This window comes from Hibiscus syriacus, unplaced genomic scaffold (genome assembly GCF_006381635.1).
Source record: "Hibiscus syriacus cultivar Baekdansim isolate YM2019G1 unplaced genomic scaffold, ASM638163v2 tig00110388_pilon, whole genome shotgun sequence".
Taxonomy (NCBI): domain Eukaryota; kingdom Viridiplantae; phylum Streptophyta; class Magnoliopsida; order Malvales; family Malvaceae; genus Hibiscus; species Hibiscus syriacus.
The window spans coordinates 1,712,444-1,729,106 of NW_024062718.1; the positions used below are offsets into that span (position 1 = coordinate 1,712,444).

Here is a 16,663-nt window from a genome sequence, read left to right on the forward strand (position 1 = left end):
GTCTCTGCTAACATTTTTATTCGCCTTCTTAGTTTCATGTATTACGCCATAATGAAATTTTAAGAATCAAATATAAATAATAATAAAATGATAGTTAATATTTACTTATGGAATTGTCAAATATAAATTTCAAGGATTTTAATAATGATTTAAAACTTAGGAGTGTCAACCGACTGACCTAGTTAATGAAATTAATAGTGACAAAAATTGGAGGGTATTCCTCCAACAAGTGCATGTTATCTCGGCAAGTTCGTGGTTGGCCTTGTCAGGCGCCTGTCTTCGTGTTTGTATCAACAACAATCCAAGCATTGCTTCCTGATGGCATGACGTAAATGTTGGGAAAATATAAACTACACAATTAAATTTTAACATTCTCTAGAAATTTATATATTTACCGACTCATTTCATTGCTATTTCTTTTTCTCTCCTTCTCTCATCATTTTATTTATCCATATGCTTCTTATTTTGCTTCAGAATTTATATATATTCATAATCAGATTGGTTTTTTCCTTTTACTTAATGCAAAAAAATTAAGTTTCTATAATGATATGACTAATATATCATATCTTGACCGATTCTTTGGATCCAGATAATCTGAAGCGATGAGTTGGCTATTAGTACTATAATTATTAGCTTATATTGTGGTCCACTCTTACAAATGCATAATGTGATGTACCATTACATATGCTTCCATGATGCCCTGTCTCCACTTTGATCACATCACACCCCATAACTAAATTCAGTTTCAGATCTATATACTCGCATTTAAATTTTATCCTAAGATTTTATTTGTATCATTAGGAAGAAATTACTAATAAATGTATCATTTCCCATACCTCTTTGGGCCTTATTTTTGCTCAAATTTAATCCCCAAAATATTTGGAAAAAGGACCCATCCACACTACAAACCTTTTACGGGACTATTTCATTTTCAAGGGCCCTTGCAAAAGGATTATTCATTTTTTTTAAAAGTTTGTCCTTGATGTTTATCTTTTTTTTGTACAACATTATTTAGGTGTAATAATAAATTTACTTTTTAATATATATTAATTAAATTCGAAAAAAGTCGAATTACTTTTTTAAACTAAAATGTTGATAATGACAAGAGAATCATAATATTGATTTTGACATAAAAGTTCAGGTGTATTTCATACAAATAAAAATGTATTTGTCTCATAAGTCACATTAATAAAAAAAAATATAAATATAAAAATTAACTTAAAATATATGTGGATTCATATGTAAGGTGTTATGCATGTCGTTAATACTTACTATTTCAAATGTTTTCATTTAGAAAAAATATTCGAATCTTTTTATTCAAATCATATTTATATTTCTGAAATTCATTTATATAAATCTTGACATATCAATATTATAGTATATAGATTTTAGTCTATATTCATTATGTTTGTACTATGTTTGTGATTTTCTTTTAATCATATTTAAATTATTTAATTTTTTCTATACTCAAAATTATGTTGAGGACCTTGAACTCTCATGAAAGTTTTATATTATTTATCTTTTTTTAAGAGAGTTATGTAATTAATATTTCAAAATTAACAGAAAATCAATATACATAATTGCCTCACTCAGGGAGATTATATTACATTTTTCAACCCCAACAACTTCAATTCATAAACTTAAGCTTGATGAAGTCCATCAATTTGTTTTATATCACGGCACAGACGATCCAAGACTAAGCTGTAAATCAATACCTAATCCATTATCAATCTTAGGCCCACCTTCATTTTCTCCGAACCGACTGACCACCGGAAAAACTCCTGTATAATCCCGCACGTCACCGGAAAAAGCAGCGGCCATGGTCTCCCTTCCTTCTCCCCTATATAAACGCGGTCCTTGCGCAGAAGCAGACCCACAAAGGTACGTACCACCATGCAACAAACGCAACGGGGCTCCTCCTCCTCCTTGTGACATGGAAAATGAAGATTGATACTGCGGCGGTGCAGCAGCTGATGGTACCATGGCGAAGAGGTGTGGCGAGCGTGTAAAAGCCGATATCATGGAATTCCGAGTAGCAGCTTGCATTTGAGCACGCTTTAGTAGCTGCCTTTCCTTCTTGTGAGCATTTTGGTGACCTCCTAGGGCTTGAGAGTTAGCAAACTCCCGGAAACAGTACTGGCACTCGTATTTACGGCCATCCGTTTCGAGTTCAGTCGACCCCTCCGGAGGCTTGGTCGAATCATCTGCGGCCGCGCTTTCGACGATGTTGAAGCCGAAGAGCTTCAAGGGTTTCGGGTGGAAATCAAGATCAGTCATACCCCAAAAAAGAAGGGAAAGAAACTTATAAGGTAAATTGTGTATTAACGCAAATGATAGATCGGAAGGTGGGTTTCATGAGCTAAAACTATATAAGAGAAGTTTACTCGAGAAGGAGTGAAGATGGGCAAGAAAAAGGAGAGGGTTGGTTGTGAAAATAATCCTCAAGAAATAGCTAAAGCAAAGCAAGATTTGGCCATGAAAAATGTTAGGAGATCAACACTTTAACCGTGGTTCTCTGCTACATTAAATTATTTCATGATAAAAGAAAATATTATTCTTCTTAAAAATATTAGAGTATATAAAACGTGTACGTGATTAAGTAATTAAGAAAATCATGAACAAATATTAGCAATCAACAACTAAAGCAAAACAAGATTTATTCATGAAAAATGTTCGGATATCAAGACTTTAATTATCATTCCTCGAACCCATTAAAAGTTTTTAATAATAGAAGATAATGTTGTTCTCTTTAGAGTATCCGAATCCAAACAATTATTTCTGTAAGATGTACGTACATTATTAATAAATTAAGAAGAATTCTTAACCTATATTATCTCGTAATTATTTAATATTATTAAAAAGAATTGTCGTCTCTCACATGAAAAACTCCATGTTGCACGTGTAATCACTATGTCGTTCAAGTTTGATTACTGGGTCTGAATAATAGTCGAGATTATGCATACTTCAAAATGTGTTAGGTTGGAAATGATTGAGATATTAATTAAAAAAACTACTTGAGATCTGAAGCTACGATTACATAATCTTATTTTAATTTACCAAAAGTTTTAACGTTAATGAAAGGATGCATAGTGGCATGGGCCATAGTGACAGAGTATTGGATTATAATCGCAACATGTTTGCGTGATTGACGTAGAAATCAATGGGCTTATTTTAATCAAGGCAAGATCTTCACGAATCTTACTAACCACCACAATTTATGCACACTTCTCTCTCCATAATTCTTAGTCACCTTACTTAACCACTTTAAGTCATCACCACCATTCATTATTCTACTTCTCTCATCTTCACCATGTTAATTTTATTATTTGTATTCATTAATATATAGATGAGTTAATTATACTATACATCCTCAAATTATGACTCACATTCTAAATTGGTCCCTAAACTTTTCAACATTCTAATTTCATACTCCAATTATGACTCTCATTCTAAATTGGTCCCTAAAATTTTGAACACTCCAACAACACCCCCCTTAATCATTCAAAAGTTTAGCAACCAATATAGAATAAGGATCATAGTTTGGGGATGGATTCAAAATATTCAAAAATTTAAGATCAATATAATTTGGGAACATATAATACAATTAATTTTATATAAATTCATGTTCCGTCGATAAATTAAATTGATGAAACATTATTAAAATTTAATTTAAAATATTTTTTTTACAAAGTGTCACGTTGCCCTACTTGCAACAGATAAAATAATTTGCAATTAGCTTTTCTTTCATTAAAATTTTGGTGTTACATGTGAAAGAAATGCAACTCGGTTGATGTTGCATGGTATGATGACGGAAAGCACCATACAAAATCTCCACTTTAATAAGAAATGGATTAAAAGTCATGGCCACATCTAACTGTCATCAACAAACAATGTTAACTTCTATTTATAGATCAAGTGAGTCCACCCATTGTTTCCTTGGATTCAAATTTATTTTTTATTGAATATATTTAAATATTATTGTATTATTCAAATTCAAATAACTTAAGTTATCAATCAACCTCATCTCATGGGATTTAACACCAATTCGATCAATGATATAAATCCGGTTAAAGAACACAAAATTAAAAATTGGCTAGAAATTGATTTTTTATTTTTTAATATGATTATTGATATTTGATCTATTAATCGATTAGTCTAGATTAATTAATATATAAATTCATTATAGAGACAATTCTCTCAATCTAATTTGATCTTACAAAGTCAACGTTTTTTTATATAAGCTTTTAGTTTTATTGAAAATAAAAATATTCAAATTACAACTAAGGTTTACAAATATAACCGTAAACTAAACACATAATAAATATATTATTTTATAATCATTGACACAATAAACTAGCCACTTAATATCACAAAATGGTCATACACGGAAAAATATTAAAAAATCTAATCAAATAAACTCGAATAAAAGATAGATAAGAACAAATTTGATTACATCGAAAAAATGAAGTATAAAATTAGATCAAGCTATTGAAAGACCATCGAAAAATCATAAATTAGAGTCGAGTGACATGAGAAAATTATCCACGAACATAAATCTCGTATCCATATCCAATTCGAGGGTTCAAAGCAGGAAAAATCGTCATGATAATGAATAAGTGTTATCTTGATAAGTCGTGACGGTATCAAATTCAACCCTAAGAAAAAGGATGAACAAAATAAATGACCAAAAATTGTTTCACTAATGTAGAGGAAAATGTACCAGAAAAGCATAGGAAAGTGTGTCATAAAAGTAGAATTATTAAAAATTAAAGAAAATAAAAAAATAAAAAGTATATAATAAACTAAAAAACTATTAATATTGACTATTGATGACCAATAATAAAATCGGTAGTTATAAAGATTAAAAAAAAAAAGAAATTAGTCGTGGTACATGGAAGTTCTACCGTATAGCAGCATTAATATAATATTAAGGAAAGACTCTATCAGAAATGTTATTATTTTTTTAACATTTCTGGTAAAAATTTACCTAAAACATTATTTTTCTTTACCTGAAACATTAATGTTTTTTAATATTTCCGGTAAAGTGTTCAATATTAACGTTTCCGGTAAAAAAAATAATGTTTTAGGTAGCGCTTTATCGGATATGTTAACAAACCCGGTAAAACGCCTAATAATAACATTTTCGGTATAAATAATAATGTTTTAGATAATTTTTTACCGAAAATATTAAAAAAATAATAACATTTCCGGTAACACATTTTCTTAACCGTAGCCGCACGTTACACTTTCCCGCGGTACAATAAAAGAAAGGAAATTAACATTTTTTCTTTCTTACAAAGTCTACATTCGAAATACTGTACTTGATATATATATATATATATATATATATATATATATATATAGAGAGAGAGAGAGAGAGAGAGAGAGAGAGAGAGAGTATAAGCAAAAGTAGGTGTTGAGAACTTGAGATTATCAACTAAGGTTTGCTACAAACGGACTGACTTTACAATTGAGTTTGTACATCACATCCCAAGGCATCTGTAAATTTGTAATGATCATAAGTGGTCGTGTGAACTTCTCCTGTCGAACACAAAGAAAACAGAGTTTGCTTACTGCATATGGTGACACACGGTGCATTTATGAGCAATCTGTCAAACAGGCAGATCTGATTTTATCATACGGCACATTTAACTCTCCAGCCACGACATGGATACACTGAAACTTAACAATGCTTGTCTAACATACACACCAAACATTAAAATAAGGAATAAAAGACTGCAAGTACTTTACCCTCAGTACTTTTTCACCCAAACTGCAAATAAACTTCTAATAAACAAGAAAACAGCAAAAAATTACACGCTTAAGAATCTCACCGTGATTGGTAAGGATATGCTTAGACTCTCATATTGCCACACTTTCTTAACATCCATCTTTGAACTTGTCAGCAATAATTCTACAAGATTACTTATTCTAAATACGGATAATAACGCACAACTAGATATTCCTTTCCCTCCCAAAACTATGATTTCGTTTTATTCTGTTAATGGAAATAAATTTAATTTGCTAATCGTAACCGATTTTTTTTATTTAGTGAAAAGTTACTATCGGTAAAAGTACGATTTTTGATCAAAATATCACTGCTAGAGAACGAAAAACCATAAAGAGTGAAACGATTCTGGAGGAAGAGGAATATATGTTTTTCAGTCTTGTTTTAGGTATAAATATGCTGATTGTAAGATGGTTGATGTCAGGTACATGATCATCATAGGATGTCAGTTTGTACAAATACAACTGTCATCTATCAGATTTAGTTTTCAAAAGCATATCAGAAGTTAATAAAGGTGAGCTCTAGGTGACCATGCGATTAAGATAATTACTAGGATGACTAGACATTTATGGAGGATTTTCAAACATTTTATTTGATTGATGTTTTAAATGACTACGTTGACAGAAAGTCGGTATTCTCCAATAAATTTATTCTTAAGATAGAACTACGTCAATTTTATTTGAATTTATATCAATTCATTCGTGACTAAAAATCCATAATGCACGCTTACTGTACATTTTACAATACGTGCAGTATGTTTATTACGCATAATAATTCGCCAACTTACCAAACATGACTCTAAAAGAGCGTAAAGACTAGTAATTGAGTCGATGGTAGAAAATAATTGTTTATTTTATTAACTGTGTCTATTTAAAAAAATTGTTATTAATATATATATATATATATATATATATATATATTCTAAAAAATAATTTTAAATCTACCGCCAACTAAATGACACTGATAATAGCTTAAGAACTAATGATAAACTTCCTACAATCGGCTTTGAGTCTAAAGCTTAAGAACTTTATGCGAGGTACTGTAACTTCCCAAACTATGGGTTGGTGACTAAATTGTAAAATTTTAGAATTTGATGATTTAAGTGGAAAAGTTGACAAGTTCAATGACTTATTTAAAATAATATCTGAAGGGTTATTGATAATTATTGAAAGAGTCAAAGGGCAAATAGGTCATTGAACAAGTAAAATAATTAAATAATAATTAGTGGGTATTATTATTGGTCAAAGAAGGCCAAAAGCAGCCGGCGGCTGCTTCCAAAATCAAGTGGGGGGGGTTCTTTTTTTTTTAATATTTTGTAATAGGGTTAATTACAAAATTGAATCATTGAACTTTAGGGTATTTACAAAGATTAGTCCCTAAGTTTCAACTATAAATACCCTAGCTCATTTAGCTTCAAAATCATCCCAAAATCTTCTAGTTCTCTCTCAAGTGTGTTGTGTAAACACCTGTAAATTTTCTCTTAGTAAAAGATCTGCAGCAGCCTGGAGACGTAAGCACAATTGGCTGAACTCCGTTATCAATTTCGGGTATTATTTTTCCGCTTTTATTTCGCATTCTCACTAATCTGGTTATAGGGAAATTACTCGTACTCGATTTATTTCATAACAACTGGTAATCAGAGCTTTTGGTTGTGAATTTTGTCAATTTTCTGCGAGGTTACTATCCATTACTATTCACATGAATAGTGAATTTCGTGAATAGTGAAATTCGGTCGGCGATACGAGTTTGTCGACGGAGGTGTTCTAATACACGGCGGTTTGTAGAAATTGTCAGAAACGATCCAAACGAAGCAAGATTCGAGTGGGAGCGATGGCTGCAGACGAAGGGAATGTGAAAATTGAAAAGTTCGATGGTGCGGACTTTGGCTTTTAGAAGATGCAGATTGAAGATTTTCTATACCAGAAAAATCTATATCAACCTCTTTCAGGAAAGCAACCAGAGGGCATGAAGAATGAAGACTGGGCTCTTCTCGACAGACAAGCCCTCGGAGTTATCCGACTGACGTTATCCCGCAATGTTGCTTTCAACATAGCAAAGGAAAAGACCACGGCGGGTCTTATGGCGGCTCTCTCCAGTATGTATGAGAAGCCATCAGCCTCAAACAAAGTTCATTTGATGAGGCGATTATTCAATTTGCGGATGATGGAAGGGGCATCGGTGGCACAACACCTAAATGAACTCAACACAATCACAACCCAGTTGAGTTCAGTAGAAATTAAATTCGACGATGAAGTTCGAGCTTTAATTCTCTTATCATTTCTACCAGATAGTTGGAATGCTACTGTTACAGCAATCAACAGTTCGTCGGGAAACATCAAATTAAAATTCGACGATGTTCGGGATCTGGTATTGAGTGAAGAAATTCGACGGAGAGAATCGGGTGAAGCATCAACCTCCTCAGCCTTGCACACGGAGTCTAGAGGGAGAACTTCAGAAAGAAATTCAAATTGTGGCAGATCCAAATCCAGACGGGGAAAATCAAGAACAGTAAATAAAGATTTTATCTGTTATAATTGCGGCAAGAAGGGTCATTTCAAAAGAGATTGCTGAGCACCGAAGAAAAATACTGGCGCACAGGAATCTACCAACGTGACAGAGGAGACAGGTGATGCCATGAGTCTAAGCGTCAACAGTCCGATTGAATCATGGATCTTGGATTCAGGGGCATCTTTCCACTCCACCTCATGCCAAGAAATCATGGAGAACTATGTCAGTGGTGATTTTGGGAAAGTTCATCTTGCTGATGATGAAACCTTAAAGATCGTCGGAAAAGGAGACATCTGACTAAAGCTGCCAAACCAGACCACCTGGAAGCTGACAGGAGTGAGACATATTCATGGCCTCAAAAGAAATCTGATTTCTATTGGACAGCTTGATGGAGAAGGATATAGCACAACCTTTTCAGGCTGTGAATGGAAGATTACCAAAGGAGCACTCGTCATTGCTCGTGGTAAGAAGACTGGTACTCTCTATGTAACCTCAAATTTAGAGAATATCATTGCAGTAGCAGATGCTGATGGAAAATCAAACCTATGGCACCAAAGGCTTGGCTATATGAGCGAGAAAGGAATGAAGATACTTCTGTCAAAAGGGAAGTTGCCGGATCTAAAGAATGTAGATGTTGGACTATGCGAGGATTGCATCTTTGGCAAACAAAAGAAAGTCAGTTTTGCAAAGATTGGCAAGACACCCAAGGCAGAAAGGTTAGAATTGGTTCATACTGATGTATGGGGACCATCTCCAGTTCCATCTCTTGCAGGCTCACTATATTATGTCACCTTCATCGATGATTCAACAAGAAAGATGTGGGTTTATTTTCTGAAGAAGAAATTAGAAGTCTTTGATACCTTCAGAAAATGGAAGGCCATGGTGGAAAATGAGACTGGTTTGAAAGTCAAGCGGTTGAGGTCTGACAATGGAGGAGAGTACAGAGACAATAGATTCAGAGATTTCTACGCAAACAATGGGATCAAGATGGAGACAACAGTTCCCATAACACCGCAGTAGAATGGCGTAGCAGAGCGCATGAACAGAACTCTGAATGAACGTGCCAGAAGCATGAGGATACATGTCAGATTGCCCAAATTTCTATGGGCTGAAGCTATCAACACTGCAGCTTACCTGATCAACCGTGGACCCTCAATTCCTTTGGATGGCGGAATACCAGAGGAAGCTTGGAGCAAGAAAGAAATAAACCTTTCACACTTAAGAGTGTTTGGTTGTATTTCTTATGTACACATAAACTCTGCTGAAAGAAGTAAACTTGATCCCAAGTCCAACAAATGCGTCTTTATTAGTTACGGTGGTGATGAGTTCGGTTACCGGTTTTGGGACTACGAAAATCGAAAGATCATCAGAAGTAGAGATGTCATTTTCAATGAAAATGTGATGTACAAAGACAGGTCAATCGCAGAATCAAGTAATACCGAAGCTGAAACAAAGGAATTTGCTGAGTTCGAGGAGATTTCTGGAAATGATGTTTAGATCAATCCTGAAGCAGTTCAAGAGGAAGAACTAGACACACCAGAACTGAGACGCTCCTCCAGAATTCCTAAACCAACCCAACGGTATTCGCCTTCTTTGCACTACTTGTTGCTGACTGACAATGGTGAACCATAGTGCTATGATGAAGCAATGCAGGTGGAGGTTTCAGTCAAGTGGGAGTCTTCAATGAAAGATGAGATGGACTCGCTTATGTCAAATCAGATGTGGGAAGTAGCTGAATTACCACCAGGCAAGAGAGCGCTCCATAATAAGTGGATTTACAGGATCAAAGAAGAGCACGATGGGAGCAAATGCTACAAAGCAAGATTGGTAGTCAAAGGTTTTCAGCAAAAAGAAGGTATTGACTACAATGAAATTTTCTCTCCAGTCGTAAAACTGTCTACAATCAGACTGGTGTTGAAAATTGTAGCTGCAGAGAATTTACATCTTGAGCAGTTAGATGTAAAGACAGCTTTCCGTCATGGTGATTTGGATGAAGAAATCTATATGAGGCAACCAGAAGGCTTAATAGAGGAAGACAAGAAAAACCTGGTATGCAGGTTGAAGAAGAGCTTGTATGGTTTAAAACAAGCTCCTAGACAGTGGTACAAGAAGTTTGATAGTTTCATGAGTAGCAGTGGTTTTACCAGATGCCAAGCAGATCATTGTTGCTACATCAAGAGGTTCGACAACAGCTTCATTATTTTATTATTGTACGTTGATGACATGCTCGTTGCAGGCTCAGATATGCAAGAGATTATAAACTTGAAGTAAAAAAATTGTCGAAGCAGTTTGCTATTAAGGATCTGGGCGCTGCAAAGCATATTCTTGGGATGAGGATCAAAAGAGACACAAAGTCGGGGACTTTGTTGTTATCACAGGCTGAGTACATCAACAAAGTACTCTCCAGGTTCAACATGCAAGATGTTAAACCAGTAAGTACACCTTTAGGTGTTCATTTCAGACTCTCCAAAGACCAATCACCAAAGATGGAGGAAGAACGTGCACACATGGTGAAGGTGCCGTATGCCTCATCAATTGGAAGTCTGATGTATGCCATGGTTTGTACCAGACCAGATATTGCTCATGCAGTGGGAGCTGTTAGCAGGTACATGAATAATCCGGGCAAGATACACTGGGAAGCAGTCAAATGGATCCTCAGATATCTGCGGGGTACCACAAACAAAGCACTTTGTTTCAAATATGGAGATACGATATTGACAGGCTATGTAGATGCTGACTTAGCTAGAAATGTCGACATCAGAAGAAGCACTACAGGGTATGTCTATACTCTAGGAGGAACCGCAGTGAGTTGGGTTTCTCAACTACAGAATATAGTTGCTCTCTCCATAACTGAAGCAGAATATGTCGCTGTTACGGAAGCCAGCAAGGAGATGGTTTGGCTCCAAAGTTTCTTGGAAGAGTTAGGCAAGAAACAAGAAAATAATGTCTTGTATTGCGATAGTCAAAGTGCTATCCATATAGCAAAGAATCCTTCTTTTCATTCCATGATGAAGCACATACAATTGAGATATCATTTTATCCGGTCTCTTCTGGAAGATGGGATTTTGAAACTTGAAAAGATCAGTGGAGCTCAAAATCTGGCAGATATGTTGACAAAGACGGTGACCACGGACAAACTGAAGTTGTGTTCAACTTCAGTTGGCATGCTAGAATAACAAGACTAGAAATGCTGCTGCATCGATCGAGGTGTGAAGACAGATTGAAATCAATCTTCAAGTGGGAGATTGTTGGTCAAAGAAGGCCAAAAGCAGCCGGCGGCTGCTTCCAAAATCAAGTGGGGGGGCTTCTTATTTTTTTAATATTTTATAATAGGGTTAATTACAAAATTGAATCATTGAACTTTAGGGTATTTACAAAGATTAGTCCCTAAGTTTCAACTATAAATACCCTAGCTCATTTAGCTTCAAAATCATCCCAAAATCTTCTAGTTCTCTCTTAAGTGTGTTGTGTAAACACCTGTAAATTTTATCTTAGTAAAAGATCTGCAGCAGCCCGGAGACGTAAGCACAATTGGCTGAACTCCGTTATCAATTTCGGGTATTATTTTTCCACTTTTATTTCGCATTCTCACTAATCTGGTTATAGGGAAATTACTCGTACTCGGTTTATTTCCTAACAATTATAATACCCATGTGATGCATGTTTGAAGAGATAAGTTTACAAACTTATCTTCTTCATCTTCTTCTCTTCTTCAATGTGTGGTTCCAAGCAAAGGTAAGTTTTCTAATTAGTTGATTATTTGTTTAATTAAAGGTTGAGTTTGATGCTTAGATGATAATTAGGCTTAAGGAAATCTTAATTTGTCTTAAAATCAAAAGATGAAGAAGTTATGAAAGATTAAAGAAAATGGGTTTTTAAGTGAATTTTTGGAAAAGAGTTGGTTGAATTTGAAACTAAATTTGACTTGTCGTCAACTTAATTAAGAGATATGAAGTGATAGAATTGGATTTAGAGTATCTTGAAAATTTGGTATGATTATTGATTTCCATATGAAAGATGGAATTTTAAGGTTAAAGATGTATTGAATGAGTAGAAATTAGTTTAAGTATATGTACTTGAGTTAAGAATAGAAAGGGTAATGAAACATGAAGAATTTTAATGAAAAGTATGGAATTTTCGGATTAAAATCATTTTATAATTGATAGATGCATCGATACACTATGAATGTGTACCAATGCACTAAGACAAATTTTGAAGGTGCGCCGATACATTAAGGAGTGCATCGATGCATGGGAATTTCGAAACTATTTTGTGTACCGATGCACCCATAGTGCATCGATACACCCCTAAAGGAAAAATAGAATTTTGGTTCATTAAACTAGCTTAAGTTATTAACATCAAGTTATAAGGTTTAGGCTTCTGATAATCATCTCAGAAATTATGTTTACGTAGATATTGAGCCTAAACAAGTTCTGGAACAATCAAAGAATTAGGATCGAATCAAAGCAATGCTAAGGTGAGTGCAATTTAAATTGTACTTATATTATTGAATAAACATTGGCTTGCGATGAGCCAGTGACGAAGTTACTATGGTAAGAAGTAACTTTTAAAATGTTATGTGATTCTTATGTGTGCATTAGTATATGGAAATGGGTGTATGTTATTATAGGTTACATGATCTACATGCTTACATGAATATGCAATATGTTATATGATGTATATGAACATATGTGAACAAGATATGACATGCATGTTTACATGACACGCATGAGAAATAATATAAGTTATATGATACGAATTATATGATTACATGCACATGTGATATATGTTATATGATACGGATTTATGTGACTACGTGAGAAAGAATATATGTCTATGAGAAGACATAAGAACAAGGTATAATCTATGTGACATGTGAATATGAATCATATGAAAATGTTCTACGTGTAAGTGAACTATGTGCCAATATGAATATGTGATAAATATGAAAAATAATGCCCATGTTATGTGTCATGAGATCTAGAGGTATAGCTGGCATGCCAAGAGTCGAGGGTCTACGCGGTCATTCGGGATATATATGTATTCTTTGGAACATGTATGAGGTCTTTTTAGACACCTACTTGATCATTGGTATATGTATATGATTCTTAAGGAATTTATATGTGGTCCTTAGGGACAAATCTTATATGGCACTACGGTGCATTTCTACGTGGCACTTTGGTGCAATTATATGCGGTTCTTCGGGACAAATTCTACGTGGCACTTCAGTGCAATTTATACGAGCTGTGGTGACAACATTTGTGCACAACCTCAATGTACTCGAATACCTTGAGTTCTCAGTAATGTACATGGGCTAATAAAGAGACAATAACAAATACAATACCTATGTTGTATATGCTTTTGGTGATATGAAATATGTTACATGAATTATATGATGTTATGTGTGTTATATGATATACAGAAATGATAAGTACAAAATCATATGATAAATAGAGATTATGATGATGATGGTATATTTATGCATTTTATTATATGAAATGTTATATAGTTTTATTACTTGTTTTATATGCCTCACTAAGTCTATGACTTAGCGTGTGATTGTTTCACACGTAGGTTTCGAGAAGAGAAAGATTGATAAAGGTTTTGCAAGACATGTCTGTTCCTCATTTCCAAAGATCATATCAGAAAAGAAATGTATAGTATGTATTTTGTAAAAATGATAATGGTTGGCATGTAAATAAAGTTGATAAATTAAGTATTTATGTTATGATTGAGTTTTATAATGTTTTTAACGTATTTATGTAAATGTAAATGTATAGTAATGAACGGTTAAATTTTTATGAGTTTTATGAACGTTTTACGAAAGTCACTGTAGCAGTGCATCAATGCACAATTGTGCTTCGAAATTTTAGTGCATCGGTGCACTGTAGCAATGCATCGATGCACTGTAGCACTGTTCACGATATTGTTCATACCATATTTTACTATTCATAAAACGTATATTCTCTTAAATTGGTTATAACAAACATCATTCAACAATATATGATCGTATTTTCTTATTATAAGTTCAAATGTTTTGAAATTTTATAAGAATATCGTTTTTAAAAGTTAATGTGACATCTCATATTCGTATCCGGGTCGGGTATGGGTTGGGGTGTTACAGGTACATACAGGAAGAGAGCTATGATCGGATATCATGGATGTATTTAATTTAAAAAATTAGAGAAGATAAAAGTCTAATTTTATTCTGATTTAAATTAATAAGATCTAAAATGTTATTAGACCAAAAATTTTGGAAGGGTAAAATATCCTCCCACTCTATATATACATTAGTCCCTAAGTGCAGGCAACGGCAGATGTACATTGCATTCGGGGTAGGTTTGTACATATATTGAAATTTGATTTTTTTATTAATTATTTTTTTTATTAATTGTATTTATCCTGAAATTTTATTTATGTCCACCTTACATATAATTTTTTTGTCAATATATGTATATGTTCATACTCGAAAATATTTCTGCATCCAACATCGGATACATGAATCTCCAAATCTCTGGCAATTGTGGATGATCATGGTTGCCAAATGTACTTTATAAAACTGACACTTTATATGAATTCTTTTCAAACCACGCTTTAGGTTATACTGTTCCTACTTAGAAATGAAATATAGAGACCTAAATTTGATTTTGGTCTTAAATTTATGCTATGAGATTGAAAAGCTGGGCATTTTCATTTATCCTAATTGCTTCACTTTCCGCCTATGGGGCTGTCTCTTCATTTTTACTGCCAAATCTATCATATGGCTTTATGTTTTAGTTTCAGAAACACGATTTACTTGTCTAGCTTTTGATCTGTCAGTTATCTGAATCTCCAAATCAAGACATTGAAGGTTTTTGGAAACACAATGGAGAACCATGTAGTCCAGCACGAATCAAATTACCTAAGTGATCAAAGGTTTGTTATTATTTTTTTAGATTTCGTATTTGAGCATCACATATACATGGGTATGGGTGTTCAATGTTAAATGATAAAGAGTCTTTAAATAGATACGACCTTATATTTATCCCAAATTATAATAATAAAAATTATATTGAAAGCTTGTAGCCCAAGAAATACGTGTTATCCATACAAGAGTTAGTACAAATTCTTCCACGTCTTGAATGGGCTAGCTATCCTAAAAGACAATGAGATGGATGGGTTGGAGATGCAAGAACTTGGGAGGTTGGAGATGAAATTTCGTTTCAAGATGAAGGCATGCTTATTAGCTGGAAAAACACTTTATCTCCTTGAGTTCTATAGTGTAACATAAATGAGAGAAAAGGGATCAAGACAAAACCTCGTTAAAACATTAGGGACCAAAAGTGCATTTAACTCTTGTTCATTTATAAAAGCTTACATTTTATATATAAAAAACTGAAGAAAATCCAACTTACCCCACCTAAATTCCCTGTCTGCTTGAACTAACAAGCCTGAATTATACGATAAACTGAGTCAAATTGCTACAAATCGACATGAATGGATCGAAGGGTAGGTGAGATAGTTGTTCCCTATAAAATTTTAGATTTCTGTATGTTTTAAATATATTTTTTATTCACAATTTATTTTCGTCCTCTCTAGAATTTTATAATTTTTTTTTAAATTTGATAAATTCACTCTGCAAATATAAAAATTTAGGTTCGTTCTTGGATATTCAAAGACTAAAGGCTGCTTCAACGGAAAATCATCGTAATGAAAGGCCTAGGAACTGCATATTTTTCTGAATTCACTCTTTGGTTGAGATTGAAGCTGGGATATATCGCTTTCTTTTCTTTTATTGTTCTCTCCGGATTAATGCCTCCAACATTGAACCATTTGCATCCCCTCGTAATTTCATTCTCAACACCCATATGTTAGTTCATGTATGTCTAACGATGGATGGATGGGAATAGATCATGTCGAATTGGATATGTCGTAACCGGTTTTCGTCCGGGCACGAAATATTAAATTTTGGCGGGGAAATTGATGTGAATAAATAATTTTGAAAATAATTTGAGAGTCGCCATCGGCCTTTTGGGTCAGGTAGGTCGAATACCTAAAAATTATCTTTTAAAATTTTTTTTTAAGAAAACATTATTTAAAAGATGCACTGATCTGCGTTTTATAACCAAAAATTCGTTCTTTTTAATAATAAAAAGGGATTCGTGGTCGGTTACGTTTAGGGAAGGATTAGCACCCCTACAACGCCCAAAATTGGTACTTTTTAATTATAAATTGTCTCTATTATTAAAATTTAAAAATTCAAAAATATATTTAATTTATAATCCTATTATTTCAAAATTATATAAAAAATATTTATTTAAAAATATCCGAAAAGAACTTCTAGGTGCCTCAAGACAGCTCTTTTCTTTGACATTGATAAATATTGAT

The 16,663-nt window shown here is 33.6% G+C and overlaps 1 protein-coding gene across 1 annotated transcript; it reads right to left on the reverse strand.

Moving 5' to 3' along the window:
• Positions 1–1,588: 1,588 nt before the first annotated feature.
• LOC120122900 (zinc finger protein 6-like) lies at positions 1,589–2,483 on the reverse strand. Its single transcript, XM_039141944.1, has one exon. It carries the CDS (start codon positions 2,275–2,277, stop codon positions 1,675–1,677), a length of 603 nt encoding a protein of 200 aa, XP_038997875.1. The 5' UTR covers positions 2,278–2,483; the 3' UTR covers positions 1,589–1,674.
• Positions 2,484–16,663: the final 14,180 nt, after the last annotated feature.

Excerpts from the sequence above, each read along its gene's own strand:
- LOC120122900 (XM_039141944.1), bottom strand. The coding sequence starts at position 2,277 with ATGACTGATCTTGATTTCCACCCGAAACCCTTGAAGCTCTTCGGCTTC.